The 15368-nt window shown below is 40.7% G+C and overlaps 2 protein-coding genes across 3 annotated transcripts in view; both read right to left on the bottom strand.

Annotated features, from left to right (window-relative positions):
- The window catches only part of CPNE1 (copine 1), a gene marked incomplete at its 3' end in the record, with an annotated part of 29671 nt that extends 21719 nt beyond the window's left edge, over positions 1 to 7952 (bottom strand). Inside the window, 2 exon segments of the mRNA XM_083873202.1 lie at positions 756 to 852; positions 7840 to 7952.
- On the bottom strand, positions 3635 to 15368 carry RBM12 (RNA binding motif protein 12). Of its 2 annotated transcripts, none has more exons than XM_083873164.1 (3): positions 15263 to 15368; positions 12431 to 12513; positions 3635 to 7982 (listed from the first exon to the last, which is right to left on the bottom strand). In XM_083873164.1, exon 3 carries the CDS (start codon positions 7958 to 7960, stop codon positions 5321 to 5323), a length of 2640 nt encoding a protein of 879 aa, XP_083729290.1. In that variant the 5' UTR covers positions 7961 to 7982; positions 12431 to 12513; positions 15263 to 15368; the 3' UTR covers positions 3635 to 5320. The 2 variants fall into 2 exon arrangements, with proteins under 2 accessions (XP_083729290.1, XP_083729291.1); XM_083873165.1 differs by having other exon boundaries at positions 12431 to 12481; positions 15263 to 15360.

Here is a 15368-nt window from a genome sequence, read left to right as displayed (position 1 = left end):
TTTCCCTGTGCAAGCCTTACAAGTTCTTACTTTTTGGTTTTAAACTTTACAGGGAAATTAATACTGCTGTGTACTGTGCACCATAAGGGCAATCTCCACTCAAAGCCCCAAAGTCCTTCCTAGCTATGATCAGCCAGGTCTAATTCACTGGTGATTCATAGCAAAAGAACTCAAAAAATGACGAAAATTGTGAAGTTGATGAGAGAATCGCAAATACAGAGCTAGAAACTGATTTTGTGGAACTCCGACTCATGCTAAAAGAAAACACATTCCCTGTTTCTGAAAGCTCACCTAAATGTACTTGGGAAGCAACTAGTAAGACCATTTGAATTTCAGGCTGTAGACACGAGAACACACAAGAAAGCCACAAAGGAGTAATATTTGCCTCTGCAGAAGCAGTAAAGGAACTCAGGTAGAACTCATCTGGCTAATTCTCTCTGAAGCTGCCATGCTATCACAAATCAACTCAGAATGATAACAAAGGAATCTGCACAGAAGTGAATACCGGCAAGTGAAAGGAGTCACAGCCAAACCACCTGACACCCATGTTCAGGCTGGAGCTACCAAAAAGGAACTTTTAGAGCTGCCTTTTTTCCATTTGGTGTTTATAGTCAGGAGTGAAAAGCATCCAGGTCAGGGAGGTGGGAAAACACTCCCTGCACAATCAACACTCAAACATTCCACATAGTAACAAAGCTCCAAGAAAATTACTAACAACATCACCTGTATAGAAAACTAACCAGAGTTAGACCTACCTGATCATGAAATAGGGAAAGCAAGGTGGATTTCAGTACACAACCACAAATCAATGTGCATACAACCAACAGGTTTTCATTCCATGGAAAATCCAGACTGTGGAAAAAAACAAATCTTTGAATTGCAATCACATTCTCACTGCCAAAAACAGATAGGAAGAGAACACTGAGGTTACTCTTCCTGCAGAAGCATTAAACAGTTTCCCTTCCTCTCCCTTTGTACACAAACTCAGTTTTCCCAAAGCCATGGAAAAAAAAAAAAAAATACAGCCATAGAGCAGCAAGGAGGCTCAGCAAACCTGGAATAGAGAGAAATGTATTTGGCAACTCTGCCTCCAGGCCAAAGCAGAGTTTATGAAAAGCCTTACAGCAACAGAATTTAGCATCTCATTTTCTTTTCAAAGACAGGCACATCTAAAGCAGCAAACTGACATAAAAATAATTTGTATATTTCCCTAAACTCCAACTAAATGTTTCCTAGTATGTCCAGTTTCAAAACTGCTTCTTTCCAATCAATTAGCAAATATAGCAACTAGTTGTTCACTTGCACTAGAGTCCTTATTGAACAGGAATTGCAATTCTTTCAGGGTCTAAACCATGTTTCTGAATAATGAACCTAAACCAACTGCTTTCAAATAGTGGTTCATTGACCAACCAGAGGTTTCAAATGGTCCATAATGCATTGTAGTTTCAGTTTTGCAGATCAGAAGCCAACACAGTTCAGTGCTGCTGAACAAACTATTGAGGGCCAACAGCACTTGCTACATGAAGCAGCAACTTTGGAATCACCACAGCAGAAGACTGAGGAGAAACAAAATAAAGAAGCTACAATCATTATTTATATTTAATGCGCCATTGCTATGCCTAGAAACTGGAAACACACTCTTTCGTAGAGTCTACAGTCTTCAGAACTCCAAAATACTCTCAGCAAAACAAGCTGCTGATTTTCACTGAGTATAGGCAATGACTCTAAGAACAGCATGAACAATGTGGAACTGAGCAGCACATGTTTCTTAAAAAGCAGACCTTCAATGTCATCTGATACACAACCCAAATCTTCATTTTTGCATTGATCTTTCTCTCCAATCAACACAAATTTAGAGCATAGACATTCAAGAAAAATACTACATGCTATGAAAGGAATGCTACTTAAAATAAAGCATCTTCCAGGTTTCTTTAAACCTACAAAGCCCCAAGCCTCTCATAAATCTACACTTAGACCATAGCAACAATTCATCAATAAAGAACTGGTTTTAATGCTGATATTACACAATGTCAGCAAAATGTGACATTTATGGGTAACTGCATGAAATTTAGTAATACTAAGTCACACTTTCACCCAACTACTGAAGTTTTTTCACGTAAGTCACAATTTTATCATTGACTAATTGCATTCATTTCTATTTAGAATGGGAAAAAACCCCACACTTTAAACAAAGCATGTTGTCAAGATAACATTTTACCATTTTTCTTTCAGCAGTAGTACTTAGATACACATAAGGAACTGCTAAAAACATCAACTTAGCCAATTATATAAACACAAGTGCCTTCTTGACAGTATTTGGAGAAATTGGGCCATTAGTGTCACTGACTTGTTCCAATGAGGCTAAGAAGGATGTAACCTCCTGACACTCAAGGCATCACGGTCAAAACAACTGGGTTTTTGAGCAGCATCCATCAGCTGATTCTGCGTATTGCTACCTCTTGCTAGCAATCAGCTTGGGACGTTATATCCAAGTGACAGTTTCATTCCTTCCACAATAGAGATGGGACCTCAGAGGTCCTATCCCTTATTTTTAAGGCTGTTCATGAATACAGACAAATGCTATGTAAGTAATTTTATGAACTCTAGACATATAGTCTTCTAAGGGTATCGCTCATAATTTAGTGTAACATGCAGTTTAGGGCTACTTCCAACATAAAACCACGTTGTTACAGTAAACAGTTTGCACTGACCCTTGATAAGGAACTTTTCTCTGTGTATGTTTTAAAGGATCAACTGTAACTATTTGAGTTGATGTACTGTTTCTCATACATACAGAAAACCTAAGCATGCTATGACTTCCTATTTTTTTTTTCCAAGAGCCTACTCTTAAGGAAGAGGGTAAATTTACTAATTTATGCTAAAAGATAAGGAAAATCAGTTGCTTGGCAAAATGAAGAGCCCCTACCCCACCCCAAAACCTCCATTCAAACATTCCATGCAAGTCAACATTCCCAACACCCATGGCTTTCTGGTTTGTGCTTTTTTTTTCAGATAAGCATTGAAACATCTTTAGACCATAAAGAAAAATCAAGAATCAGAAAAAAGCTTTCCAAAACAAACCTGCACTTTTAGCAGGTCCAAAAGAACAGGCATACAAGCATGTTTCATAGCATATGCTGTGTCTAACCCAAACACTAGAAGCCTTGGATCCATTACCAAGGGGATTATGACGTGAAATCAAAAGACAGTAACACAGAACTGGGTATCTAATTCCAGACTCCTGTAGTTTAATTACATTTCACAACAAGGCAGGCATTGTTGTGATGCATTTGAACTTGAAAAAGCAGTTATCACCAGATATGGTGAGTCAACACACACTAGTATCTTAAATCAATTCTGTGAACAATGAAGCCAAGTTTTCCTTTTCAGTAATTTTATTCTAATGTGAAACACGAAGAAACAAGCACCCAAAAAACTCCAATATAGTATGAAACTTTAATAAAAGTTGCTTAAAAACAAAGAGCAAAATTTTAAAGTAAACTGACTTGACTCCTAATCACACATCTTTCTGACATCAGGAAGAGTACTTTCAGACTGTCAGGAAAAAAAAGAAACAAAGATCTGCTGTTGAAACATTACTCCCAAAGACTGTTGAAATGCATTAACATGAAGCTTCAGAGACAGACAGTTTTATTAACAGGAGGCTTAATTTTAAACAGTATATACAAATCACATGACTTTTCCAAAGTTGGGACCACCTAGTAATCTGTCAAAACAAAATTATGCTAATGAATTACAGAAGCATCTGTGTAATGCAACCGCCTCTTTATTGAAGTACACCTTTATACAATCCTTCCATGGATTCCTGTACTGTGAAATCCTCTCAGGACGCAGCGCTGCACAGGTTTGCAAATCTCTCCTATACACCACATGAATAAAACTGTTGCCACTTGCACCTCTCAATTTTGCCTGCCCATACACTTCAGTGTTCCATGGTGTGCAACACCAAAAGGCACTGTTCTTCTTTGTCAAAAAAAACCAAAACCAGTTTGAAGTTTACTATGTTTAAGTACAATGATTTGCAGGGAATAGCAGGATTTTTTTAGGCAATGCCCAAGTCATAAAATTTATCATAAGCCAAGCAAGGATGAACAAAAAAAAAATTCTACTTTTCACTTGCGTAATTACTTCCTTTCCATTTATCTTTTTTTCCATGGAAGGTTTCACTGCACAACAAAGAAAATGGCAACTCTTTACAGACTTTGAATACAACAGCACAACTTTATTGCAAAAATATATAGTAAACTCAGTATTTTCAAGTTTTGGAGAAAAATAATTTTATCTCTGAATCCACCCATAGCAGTAATTCACAACAGAGTTGCTGAAGGTACAAGTTTCTTTCATTATAACCTAATTTAAAACTTTATCTGGACTCCAATCTTCAACTAATAATCACCACTTTGGTTCTCTTAGCAGAGACTCTACATGAGGAGTTCAAGAGACATGAGAAACACCAATATCCAACTAGTGTCAAAGATCCTTTCCCAACTGATTTGTGTAATCCTAACAAATCAAGCTACTTAAACAATAATGATTATTTTCAACTGAAAACATTTTGAATGTATTATAAAACTCTTATGATTCATGTTTGAGGTTAGCTATACTCGTGGCAAAAGTCTTATTCTGCACAGTTATAATTGCAATATATAAATAACTAAAGGTTATACCACAAAGAACAGCTTGAATTTTACAGAACAATTCTGCTCATACTCATAGGAATTAGTTTGGTAGACATATCAGCAAAGGGCATAATTCAACTGTTCATACAGTGAGAATTTTGGAAAAAATAAAGATACATACACAAAACAATTGATCTGTGTACACTGAGAATTCATTCAGTTGCAGAATAAAATCAGGACTTTAAACAAAGCTTTGACCTGTGAACAAAGCGAATTCAGCCAGCATTTAACCAAATCTAAAAATAGCTATCTATTTTACAATGGCTTACAAGAACACCACTGAAGAGCTTCACTGACTTCATCTATTTCCCTTATCGAAAACTATGTCAAACCAACCTCAGTTTCTCAATAAGCACTGTGTCCGGAAGAGCTTACCAAACTTTTATGACGAGTAAGAATCTGTCCAGCTTCTCCACATACTTGTACGAGGAAAATCCACCACACCTCTCTCCTTGCAGTTTCTCGTGTAATGGCTAACTCAGTGCTCTGTCTTATCAAAACCAATCTGTTTTACAATTTAAACAATCCACAGGTTCTATCCTGGAAATACTATAAAAACCAATCCAGATGCATTTGTCACAGCACTATGAATATCTATTCTACAACTACTTGATGAACAGCTACCCTAATACAAGTTTTACTTTTCTGGAACCTATAGGCCTGTCATTTAAATCAACAACAGCTGCCATAGCTTCATCACGAGACTCAAATGCAACCATTGCTTCTCCAGTGGGCATGCCTTTTTCATTGTATTTTAAGCACACTGAACCAGGGATCACTTGGTAACCATAAAAGAAATCCAAAATTTCATCCACTGAAACAGTGAAGGGCATATTCTGCACTTTAATAACAGTTGGCCCCGGCTTCCCAGACCCTGTTCCAAAACCTGGGGGTCCACCAATATGTATGTTTCCTGGTCCAGGTCCAAACCCTGGAGGTCCACTTAAATGTCCAAGACCACTAGCAATTGCTGGAGGACCAGCGCCAAAGGCAGGGGGCCCACTTAAATTGCCAGGACCATTACCGAATGTCTGAGGACCCCCTGCAAAACCTGCTGGTCCACTCAAATTAGCAGGACCACCTGCAAAACCTGGTACCTCAATACCTGCACCAGGTAAACCACTAGGTGCAACTGTGGGTATTCCGGGTCTAGAATCAGGAAAGCCACCTATTCCGGGTGGTGGTAAAGGGGGACCAAATGTGCCAGACCCACTGAAGTTACCAGGGAAATTAAACGGAGGACCATTATTTGCTTCTTTAGCATTTCCACCCAAGAAGGCATGCTCATCCCCACCAGGGCCCTGTGGTCCTGGCACAGACGCATTTCCCTGGATTGGTATTTTCAGGATCTTTTTCCCTTGAGATGGTGGGTTTCTCTCAATATCTCTCATTTCTTCTACAGTTATCAAACGTAAATTAACATCTCTTCCATTCAGTTTTTTACGGTGCAAGCGCTCAGCCTTATGAGCATCATCTTCAGCTTTAAACTGAACCAGTGCTTGTCCTAAACCTTGCCCATTATTATCAACCAGAATTTGTACAGAGTTTTCTTCTACTGCCAGTCCCTCTAGAAATTGAAGTATTTCAATTTTCGTTATATTGTATGGAATATTAGATATATGTGCACAAAGTTTTGGCAAGCCTGATTCTCCCTCAGCATTTATCAGGATTTCTCTCTGGTCATAGCTAAAGTTCTGCAATCTTTTACGAATCATATCTATCTTTTCTAACATTGCCTTTTTAGTAATTGGATGTACCTGAATGAAGCGATTCCCTATGTACTGCTTATGATGACACAAAGCTGCTTTATAATCAGCTTCATTCCTAAACTCAACAAACCCCTCTCCAATTGCCTTCCCATTAGGTCCATAAGCTATATAAATGCTGTCCTCAACTATATCCAGCTTTTTAAAAAAATCTATTACATGTTTGTTCTCCGATTCAAAGGGAAGACCTTTCAAATAAACACAGAAACCGTGCTCATGGGGAGATCTTGACCGTGACCTTTTCTGTCCAGTGGGAGATTTGGACCTAGGATGAGCCTGGGGAGGAGGATGTGCCTGCCCAGAGGGACCCATGGTTTGCTTGAAAGTTATGTGGCCTCCAGCAGCTACCCACTGTCTCTCTGTTGCAGGACTAACTTCAACATAGCGCTGAATCATCAGCATTCTGTTTCGCTTCAGTGCTTCAAATGTATCTTGAGGAGAAAAAAACTTAACTAGTCCATTTCCATTATTTCGACCTACATGATCCTTCAGCATATGGACTGCATCCACACGGAGCCCAAGGAAAAAGTCTTTCACATCAGATTCTGTTGCAGTAAAGGGCATTCCATGAACGCTGACATACAAATCATCTGGATTGATTGGAATTGGCTTGACACTACCTTGAGAATTCATCTGGATAGGATTTACAGGATTCATGGGACCAATAAACAATGGATTCAAGCCGCTGTTCATATTCACTGCTGCTCCAGACCCATTCATTCCAGTGGGTAAGGGTGCTACAGGTGGAGGATTCATAGGAGGCATTCCTGATATGGGAGGCAGGGGCGTCATTGGAGGTACAGGGGGCACAGGGGGTATTGGAGGAACTGGAGGAACAGGAGGCAGTGTGGGTACAGGAGGTGGAACAGGTATAGGGGGAATAGAAGGCATTGGTGGCAGAGATGGCATAGCTGGGATAGGAGGGATTGGTGGAGGAGGTACCGTGTTCAGTGGGGATGCTGTGCTAGAAACAGTCGAGCTAAATGTTGGACTACCAAAGGTACTCCCAAGATTTGGAGGTGCAGTCCCAATACTGGCAGTAGAAAATGTGGATATGTTTTTATTGCTTTCATGCACCGTAGTAGAAGCAGTTACTACACTAGGAGAAGGATTATTAAAGTTAGGTACAGTAGTAGGTAAGTTAACCCTTCCACTCATTCCAGAACTAGGTGGTGGTCCTGACCTGCTAGCATTTGCTGGTGGCATATCTATATTGGCAGTTTCAAAACGCCTACGACTGAGTTCTATCATGTTCTGCATTTCAGTTTTACTGCTCAGCAACAACGTTACTTTTGACCCTTTAATTGTACCACCTGTGCGCATCATACCAAGCCTTGCATCTTCATCAGTGGCAAAAACGATGAAAGCCTCACCCAGTTCACCCCCTACAATATGCACGCCCCCATCAGGAATGGTCAATCCAGAGAAGAAGTGGCGAATGTCCATGGTCCCCGCCACAATCGGGAGACCTTGCAAGCGGATGACCACAGCCATGCTGCGCTGAAACAACACACACCTGCAGATGAGAAAAGGCAACGGCTATGTCAGACTACTGTTTGTGACACCATGCAATCACCTACACACACCATCTACTATATTTGTTATATACACCTAGTAATATCTTGAAAAGATCAAGGGTGTTTTTATTCCAAGTTCCTTATTCATGTTTGTTTACTTCATACAGACTGAAGTATTAAACATTTACCAACACAATCAGTATACATTTTGCACCAGAAATTCCAAAATAGCTGTTATATTAAGACGCACAAGTGTCAGTTAAAAAAAAACAAACAAACAAAGGAAGATCAAAAATCAGAACTATTACATCAGTAGTTCAATATTTAATGGGATGTAAGCAAAAGAAGTATTTTAGCCACACAAAACAAAATTAATTTCACTGATATGGTATCCACTGTATCTGACAACATGACTGACAAATTCTGCACAGCTATGGGAAACAAGCAGTTCCCTTTAACTTGGGGAAAGATTTTACCTCCTGCCAAGTGAAGACAACTAGAAATGTAACAATGGGTTGGTTAAGAACAAAAACCCATTACAGACAACTAGCAATGGTGAGACTCACAAGAAATCCTGACAAGGAGCATCTATATGACACTGACCTCATGTTTTTCTCCTAGCAAAGGCAAAAGGTCCAGGTGACCTGAAGCTTGCTTTAGAAACTAGACTCAGACATTTTGTGACAGTAGAGGCCTAAATTAAATTAGCTTCTATGCATATCTAGCTAGATATAGGACCTTTACAATTTTCAAAAACAAGGTATTTTTTAATAGTTGCAGATATTCTGTCTAGCGTGACCCCTTACGTTTCAGACATAAGTAAATTCATTTTATCTCCACAGCTGGCGTAACAGATGCTTAAGGTAATTCTGAACAGCTATATCTGAACAGTTACCTTCTGACCTCAGAAGTCAGAGGTCATAGCAGAAGTTGAAGATAAAGAAGAAACTAGATACTTGTCATTTATGCAAGCCTTCAGCAAAGGCTGAAAGCATTATATTAAATAATATTAGCACAATTCAACAGTTCAGAAACCAGTCTCTCATCCTAAACCATCAGCAACAGCACCATGCTTCACCTGAGCCACTTCTCTGAAAATTCTTGACTTCCTAAGTACAAGCCATTTCAGCATCTGTGTGGAACATCTCCAAGGCTCCCGTAAGTCACATACCAATAGTGTTAACTCAGCATTCGAAATCAAGGATGAACCAGATCACGGAATCACAGAACTGTTTAGGCTGGAAAAGACCTTAAAGATCAAGTCTAACCAGATGCCGCAATACAACGCCACAACGCTATCCATGAAAGACTCCTGGCCATTACCAAAGCTCTGACCAACTACAATCAATAACCATCTCCCCAGCAACTCAGCTATATCCCAGCATACAGTCAAATCTCTAAGCTGGCTCCATTTGCTTGTCCAGGTCATCCAAATACTTTAGAGAAGACAAGTCTTGAATGACTAGATAAAGCCACAATTTAACAAGGTAAGGCTGAATTCAGTACTTAATGAAAACAAGAGCAACAATTCTTCTACGGCATAAAGAAGCAACCATTCTTTTGTTTGCATGATGGAACCTTAGATTACTAAAATCAGTCTTTAAGCATTTTGTTCTGTTGACCAACACACCAGAGCTAAACCCTTGAGCACACTAATTAATTCAACCAACAACCTGGGGTATTATAGGGCATTGCCCCACAACTAACACCAGACACCAGAAAGGTGTGGAGGTCCTTCCTCCCTCAAGGGAACAGCAAATGAGCCCATTTGCACCAAGTCAGCTCTTCTGCTCTAGTCGCTGCACATGAATACTGGATTCCTTACTGCACCATCCTGAAAAAGAGACTAGAACTAGCAGTTCATAACGTAAGAAGATTTAGAACAAAGAAAAACCACCACTAAGAAAATCCCTATTCCACCAAGGAAAGACAGCAACAGAAAGGCTTATACTATATACTAAGCTTCGGGGATAATTTTTTTTTTAAAACAACTTTCGCATCTCCATGGTGAGGTAACAGAAGTAACATCTTTGCCTTTAATTCCTGTAGTGGAATTACACTTAATCTGAAAATAAAATTCATTGCCCAACCATTTTCCAACAACAAAATAACTTGCCCATGAGGAAAAAAAACCCCACAAGTCAAAATAAGGACTACCTATTCTATCTAAAACATCTAAAAATGTATCTAAGACTTTTTGCACTGTTTTAAGAAGCAGAGTTTTATAATTATTCTGTTGTTTTATCTGCAATTTGCCCAGCATTGATGACAAGCTCTGAATTTTAAGGTAAAATGAAAATTCTGCCTCTTTTAAAGAAGCTATATTAAAGAGCACTGTAAACCCAAGGTTTATGTTGTGCTACAGGATTGCTTTTGAATTAGATGATCCTGAAGCAAGCAAGCAGTACAAAAGTATCCCTGGTATTGCACCTATGTTTTTAAAACTGGAATACTACTAAAAGCAAACCTTGCCAGGAGGCTTACATTTCTTCTACTCCTATTATACATATAAATTCGTTTCAGAAATTTTTATGTATCAGAAGTTAAAGACATTTGAAGTTTCTTGTGCTAAATGGGAGATTACTTTTAGCTATTTCCTTAATGCAAAAGGGATGACAATCTGATATAGCCATTGGTTGAATAAAGGCAACTTGGGAAGCTGTGTGTACTAAGGTCTGCTGGTTTGAAACACATTCTTTAACAGAACTAACACCTGCTAGATAACTGCATTTATAAATGATTTTATGAATCCAGCCCAGAAGACAATTCAACAGATAAAGTCACAGAAGAGTTCAAGCATGTGAACATTTACATAACTTCTGGGATAATTCAAAACTGCATAATAAATGCTAAGGGAATACTTGAAGTCTTGTTACTAAGTACTCTAATCAGATCCACTAAATCACTACTGACAAAAAAATCCAAAGAGCTGCTTAGGCATATAGTCACTAGAAAAACTGTCTGCAATGACTTCAGTGTAGTTAATTCCACACAAATGACTGCTTAATATTAAGCAAGAACTGACTGTAACATGGTCTGAATAAAAAGAATTTTAAGGACTTGACTAACCATGTATTTTTGACAAAGGAACATGTAACACAGATGCTTCATTTTTTCAGAATTTGATGCTTAGACAAAGTAGTAGTTAGTGTCAGTTCTGTGATTAACTGACCAAAAGGGCCAAATTTTATATTTCTAAACACTCACATACTATATTTTTTTCCAAAATGCACTTATGAGACAATAACTCACTTGCTCAAATTTTCCAAGGAATGAAAATGCAAAGCCTGCTCAAATATTTCACTGTCCACTTGCAAAGACAACTTGCACATGCAGAGGCAACATTAACTTCAGACACAAAACAGGCCGCACACCAGTTCAAAAGGCACTGAAGGTTTTTTGTTGGGCTGTCAGACATGTTCTCAAGCTGCCTGCTTTTGTCCTGCTACAAAAAGGTACTTCAAGGCAAAAGTGGGTTTTCTTGCCATTTTGTCTGCTTTCTGTATTTGTGGAAAAACAACATCCTAGGAGTGTTCTATGGACAATCCATCCCCATTAGCAAGCCGCAATCAAAGCTGGAGATCTACAGGCTGCTGACAACCAACCTCATTCAACTCATTTGATGAACTTTAACATGTCTTGACAGTACTATCTTTAAAAATGTTGATGTTACACTGGGAAAAAAAGGTGTAGAAGATGACAATACTATTTATTTCATCAATGTGCTAGTTAGTAAAGTAAGAGTAATTTGGGTCATATATACAAATTCATAAGCACACCAGACTAACCTTTTAAGATGCCTAAATTTTGCAATAGAAAAGTTCAGAAGATTCATCCTAGCCCCTGAGAAGTATTAAAGTACAATACCCACATGATACACGCACACATGTATTTGGCAATTCTTGGGTGAAGACTAAGAACTGTGGAAACACTGGTACTGTAGGAGGAATTTTAAGTATGAGACTGTCTCGCAAAAGTTAAAACTGCAAACTACAGTTTTGTCTTTTACTTTTTTAAGGCTAAAACCAACCTGTTATAGCCATCTTTGAGCCAATTTTAAACTATCTGATCCCTTTAAGTGCTGCAAAACCCAGTTAAAACTTACTGATCTACACTGCTACACTCCAACAGTTACAAACACACAGACCTGTGGCTTGCAGCAAAGTAACTGCATTTTCCAACAATGCAAAATAAATGGGAGTGTTCCAGACTACCAGATGCTGATGAAACAACAAAACATTAGTCTGGCAGAAAATTCTGTTTACAAGAAAAACACTGCCAAAACCACCATCACCAGTGGTGAGCAGACAAGCTACATATTATTTGATCCAAGTCTTCTGACACAAATTCACAGATTCCAAAAGCTTCATTTCTTAGGATTCTCAGGTGTTTCTTAGGATACACTCAATATGCAATATAAAGAAGTCTTCAATTCAAAAGCTCTTACCTGCAAAGACAGATGTTTTTTTCTTAACAAGTAGCAGAAGCCAAGCCAATCCTGTGGGCAACCAATTAAAACCAACTTTTAGACTGCAATAAAGAATAAATGGAGGCAAAAATCAATGCAGGCAACACAACAGCAGTAACAGTCCACAAAGAACTGTATACAAAGAATTTCAAACCTGCAACCACCACAAGGCACGGCAACATACAAGAATCATAAGGGTGCATTTTCTATACATTATTTCTATATGACTTATTGGCAAATGCATTGTAGAGCTTTTGTATGGTTTCAAGACAAAAAGATGCCTTCTACAAAGAATATGGAAAGAGTCAGAAAGTATTTAGAGTCTTTCAAATTTTCCCATCACCAATAGGTGAACAAATCTCTCGTTCAAAGGGAAAGAACTAGAGTTAAATACTTGAAAGCCCTGAATTCTACCAAACCCTTGTTCCATCAAAAATCATACTCCTTCCTCCAACTGTGCATCAACTTACTTGAACAAAGTAACGTAGAGTAAGCCATGCCTAAGAAAACCACCCTGGAGCTGCAGCTGAAGAATGCAAGAGTCACACTAGCTGGTGAAACTAAGTGACATGTCACAGCCATGTCTAGGCAGTCAATTCCACAGAGCACACGGCAAGAACTCCCATAAGACACTCTACTTTCATTTGTAATCTGCCATTTCATTACCCAAATCCTGAGCAAATGGCCATTTTTTTCATCCCTGTATAAAAGTTATCTTCCTAGGTTTACAACTCAACAAAAAAGCCAAGCTTTTTAAGTGTCAACACATGTACTGTGTATTTAAAGACGGGATGGAAAACCTTTGCCCTTTTTAATTACTTGGTAGACCAACTCGCACTAAAACTGTGATTCTTTGGAAAGCCATTGAGGAATGAATCTCACTAAGAACAGATAACTGCCTCCTCCTCACACAACCCCAACAAGCTGGTTTCAGTTACAAGCATCATTACCAAAGTGAATTTAGAGCAAGAGGTACTAATAAACCCTTCACAAACTCCCTAACAGAGGGAATTAAAACAAACAGCTATTCGCACATCTTTCAGGACATTAATGGCAGACTTACAAGTGAGAAAGATACAACTACACTATACAGACTTATATTAAAATGGCAAATGCATTTAGAAAAATAAGATTTTTGCTTATTAGACTTTTAAGAGAAACATGCAATCCTATATTAGAAGGACTCAACTATATACTTTCATGTATAGCAGTATCAAGCGGCAGATCACAAAGAAAGAAATTTAATCACCTGAAAAACCGTTTCATGCAAAATCACACCTGCTTCAAGCAGCAGATAAATCTTTCGTGCACAAGGAATTTCCCATTTAGAAGAAAAACCAAAATCATTAGACGGATTTCCAGTATAGCAACCACAGTGTTGCATTCATTCCTCTTGAAAACACCGAAAACAAGCTGAAGATTTGCAGTGGACTAACGCAACACAAACAAAACCAGGCAGCATTCGGAATAGGTGCAAAACTCCACTCTGCTATGATTAACTTCTCCACCAAATACAATCTACTTTTAATTTCAAGACTCAAATCTCTCAATTTTAAAGAAAACCATCCATGCCTTCTGTAGGCAAAAATAACCTTTCCAATCAACGTAATATGAAAGAGCACATTAACCAGACAAGCATCGGCTAGAGCATAGGTGTTCCCACATAACGCTGGCACCGCACCTCTGGGAGTTCTCCGGAGAAACTCCGTAACACCCTGTCACCTGTACAGAAAGACACAGCATCCTCTGGACACACAACAAATGATTAAACCAGAGGAATCCACCAAGGAAACAACCGGCCGATTTACCTGCCTAACCCCAGCAGATCAAGATGGGGAAGCAAACCACTACGAATAACAGGCAAGTTTAAGAGCGAGTAAAACCAGAGCCATGAGGTGTTTTCGAAAGAAAACTCCCACTGTGTATTTTCGTGACCCACGTGAACGCTAATTCGTTTTTTTTCTGGCAAGTGTGGCTTTAAGTCTTTTCCGTTTATAGATTTTGGGGGAGGGGGGTAGTATTTTGTCTGCTTGGCTGTTGCTGTTTGGTTTCTTTGGGGTTTGGGTGGGTTTTTTTGTTTGGTTGGTTTTTTGTAGCGGAGGTGATCTTTACTAGCAAAAGAGAGCGTTACTTCACTGAACAGCAACTTCGGTGCTGTATATAAGGTACCTCCGACGAGCGGTGGCAGCGCCGCGGACAGGGGGGACCTTCCTCTCCTCAAAGCGCGGACTATTTGCCCTCGCTTCGTCCCCCGGGCCGGGCAAGGCGCAGCCACCCCGCCCGAACACCCGCGGGATCCAGACCCGCTCAGGCCCCGCGCCAACAACGGGACCGCGCAGCTCCCCGCCGCACCCAGCCCAGCGGGCGTCGCTCCGGACCGGTCAAATCCCCGCCTCGGGCCCCGGTACAGTCCCCGCCATGCGGTCCTTGGCCCGGCTCGGGCCCAGGCGCCGCCGCAAGCTCACTCGGCCACCTCCGCCAGACGGGCCCGCGGCGCCTGCGCTCGGCCCGCACAGACTCACCTGCCCGCGCAGCGCCGCGGGCCGCCGGGCGGCGGGAGGGAGCCAGGGACGGGAGAGCGGCCGGGGCCGGCCCAAGCCCCGGGCCTCCGCTCGCCGGGCCGCAGCGAGACGGGTGCGGTCCCACTCGGCGCCCCGGAGCCGCAGGCGGGAGGCGCCGCCCTGCCCGGCCCTTTGTGCGCGGAGAAGCGTCCGCCTGGCCTCCCTCCCCGTGTCTCCCCGCCGCGCCGCGGGCCCGCGGTGAGGAGCTGGGCAGGCGGCCCGGCCTGCCCGGGCGCCGCCGCGCTCTTACCGAGGGATCTGTATGGGAAAAAGGGTTAGAACGGATCCGCCCCGCCCGGGCCCGCGGCGCGCCGAGCCCCGCGCACCGACCGCAGCCTCACAAAATGGCCGCCGCG

The sequence above is a fragment of the Zosterops lateralis genome (genome assembly GCF_965231275.1).
Source record: "Zosterops lateralis genome assembly, chromosome: 16".
Classification (NCBI taxonomy): domain Eukaryota; kingdom Metazoa; phylum Chordata; class Aves; order Passeriformes; family Zosteropidae; genus Zosterops; species Zosterops lateralis.
The sequence above is the reverse complement of the archived record's forward strand: the minus strand, read 5'-3'. Positions and strand labels throughout refer to the sequence as shown.